Below are 3,058 nucleotides of genomic sequence, written 5' to 3'. Positions count from 1 at the left end.
TAATAGCAAATAAGGGGTGCCTTGTTATGCAGTAGATATATTAAGATGATGTCATATGGTCTGCATGGAAAAATTAAATGAAAGTTTGAAGATGCCAGAATACAGTGACCTAATGATGACGAAGTTGACGATAATGATGATGACGCTGATGATAATGAGGATGAATGAAGTTATTGATGGATAATGGATGAGAATAGATGATAAATAATGATCACATTAATTAAACAATAAAATATTATAAATAATATATTTAATAAATCACTGAAAAATATTACCACAACAATATCCTCCGGCTACGTTGTCAACACATTGTTCATCAATTTGGCAAGGAGAACTGTCACATGCATTGACTGATCTTCCTAAATAAATTGTTAAAATATCATTTATTGAATAAATTGTACATATTGCTCTTATTATAGAGCATACGGGGTTCTAATAATGCATAACAAAAGGTTAAAGACCTAAATAATTAGTGGAGCATTATTAAATCTGGTTTATTTTTAGTCAACTCTATGAGATTCAACATCATCAAAATAACGCACACAAGAGAATAAAACCACCAAACCAAAACACTATAAATTGTTCTAATTTCAATGATTATTTATATTAGAACATTTGTATACAAAGCTAAAAGTTTACAAGACCATTGAACGTAATTCCAGACAACTTTTACTGTAATACAGTATTGAACACTTACAGGTCAGCAACTCCTTTTGTGGACAGATAAATTGTCATTTTAAATCTTTCATTCGTGATTCATTGTAATTTATTCATTTGATTCTGATTGTTGCAGCATAGCCACAATACATTTGTGTCTTAGTGTATCATTGATGGATTGGAGTGGCAAAAAATCAGTCATAAGATTAGGCCTAATGCTAATTACTCGGTAATATATTTTTAATGCAATAATGACAAGATGTTTGTTATGATGTAATTTTGTTACAATATACTAAAGTAAAAACTGATGATATTAATAAAAATTCAGGACTAGTGTCGTAAACTATTTAGTTGTTTTCACCTTGTAAATACAATCAAAGGTAAAGTAATGTTTACCTGTACATGCAAGCTGGCACTGTTGAATTGTTTGAGAGTTGCTACTATTGCCATCACAATAATATGCAAAAGGTAAACAATTTCCAATTGTGTGATCGTAATAAAATCGCAATATTGGTTCTCCTGCTGAACACATTCCTGAGTCAACAGGTAACATACAATCCTCTGTAAAAGGCAGAAATGAGTATAATAAGATTTCATTACTAATGTATTTTTATACAGGCCGTGCTAAGCAAGATACATTATTTTGATATTCTTCTAACCAGTGAAATACCATTCGTATGTTAAACAGTATTTCAGAGAAAGTTTACCTGCTTCTTAAAAGTATTATTTAAAGTATTAAATTATTGTGAAATTAAGAAAATAAATACCTTGTCCTGATGTCTTACAAAAGCTTAGTAAAACAATGGAAGCCAAAAGTAAACTATGCATAGCAGTATTTATATGTTTTCCATTAAATGTTGAAAAATTCATCAAAATACTCATAATGCTTCATATGATTCGCTGCTTTAAGATCTTCCACTGGTAAAGACCGTTCAATGAAAATGAATGAAGTAATATCTATTTAAAAAACAAATATGAAGTTACTTTTAAAAGGTACACAACTTACCAGAATTGACATAAATTTATATACTCATTCATTCATTATTCAGACTTTCATAAAAATGCATAATACAATCAGTACATAACATAAATCAAACGATCAACAAAAAAGCTGGTCAGGTTGTTTGCTTTGAAGTGGAGTATAAAGCCGGGCAATCACTGCGTCGTACGACGCACAGTGGGCCAGACTGAAGTCAAAGTGTGCCAAAATTAATTACTCATTACAGAAGCAAATCTAAGCAATACAAGACTTATCTAGAGGTTTTCATAGCCGTAGAATTCAATAAAAGCATTTTCAAATCTATATGACGTCATTTTTGTACTGTTTTCTGATTGGACGATGTGAGTTTTCATTGTAATACCAAAACAAGTTCATATTGCAATGATTTTTGAAAGGAAGTTTGGGACAAAAAAACTTCTGTGGGAAACTTTTTGTATTTTCCATGACGTCATCAAAATACATTTTCTGATTGGACGGGGTCAAACGTGGCATAGGCCAACATTAAAATTTCTATTGTTAATCTAACAGTGAATATAAATGGTTTTTTTTTTAATAAATCGGAATCGAAATCAAAATCGAAATTCGTTATAATATCAGACAACCTAATTTTACATTTTTTAAATGTATGTTTGCATCTGAGATTCCATGTAATTATCAGACATTAAGCCTATACCAATGTCGTGATATATTAATTCCGTCCTCAATCATATTAGGCATATATTGTAAAAGTATCGATAATGGTCGTTTTATGTTTTTTTGATAATTCTCAGTGCAGTGAGAACGAGGAGGCCTTGAAGAGGAACGTTTGCTGTCCTCTTTGACAGGTATACTGTACCACCAGGATAGCAATGCTTTTTTGCTACTCTTATTATGATGTAAGGAGGAGTCTCATTTTACTATGGAGCTACAAAGATGGACAATGTTTCATCTGTCGTGAACTATTCCGGTTTGCGCCTCAGGGTGACGCCAGCAGGGGGAGGGGCAGGGTCCCCGTCGAGGAGAGCTCCCCCACCCCCCGGCGTTGGGGAGATAAACTACAATTCGTCAGGGAGAAATAACATGTGTATTTGCTACATATTAGTAGACTCTAAAATCGATTAATCTTGAACGCCCCTTGCAATGCTGCATTAAAAAGTTCTCAGTGCGTACATTTTATGTCAACATCTCTTTTACTTTACCCTTGTGCGAACTCTGGAAAGATACCCCATTCTTCGGTAGGGCGTGCCGGTTAATTGGGTTGTTTTTAAGTCTCTTGTGGGTTTTCTGCTGGTGTGGAAAGAATCCTGTTGTCTAGCCACGAGTTATTTACTTTAGAAACCCGGAAAACACGTGTTTACGTTCTTATAACGTTCTTGGTCAATGTTGTGGTCAGGGACGTATCCGGGGTGGGGAGCTATGGGA

At 33.5% G+C, this 3,058-nt stretch overlaps 1 protein-coding gene across 1 annotated transcript in view; it reads right to left on the bottom strand.

Annotated features, from left to right (window-relative positions):
• The window catches only part of LOC117103558 (fibropellin-1-like), a gene marked incomplete at its 3' end in the record, with an annotated part of 41,694 nt that overhangs the window by 27,404 nt on the left and 11,232 nt on the right, over nucleotides 1-3,058 (bottom strand). Inside the window, exons 2-4 of the mRNA XM_033244129.1 lie at nucleotides 1,425-1,614; nucleotides 1,054-1,218; nucleotides 276-359 (exon numbers count right to left, since the gene is read on the bottom strand). Coding sequence (XP_033100020.1) covers nucleotides 276-359; nucleotides 1,054-1,218; nucleotides 1,425-1,539 — 364 coding nt within the window. The remainder of the gene's footprint in view (nucleotides 1-275; nucleotides 360-1,053; nucleotides 1,219-1,424; nucleotides 1,615-3,058) is intronic.

This window comes from Anneissia japonica, unplaced genomic scaffold (genome assembly GCF_011630105.1).
Source record: "Anneissia japonica isolate Jap-2015-1 unplaced genomic scaffold, ASM1163010v1 scaffold287875_len126108_cov110, whole genome shotgun sequence".
NCBI lineage: Eukaryota > Metazoa > Echinodermata > Crinoidea > Comatulida > Comatulidae > Anneissia > Anneissia japonica.
Note: the sequence above shows the minus strand (reverse complement) of the source record. Positions and strands in the feature narration are given on the sequence as shown.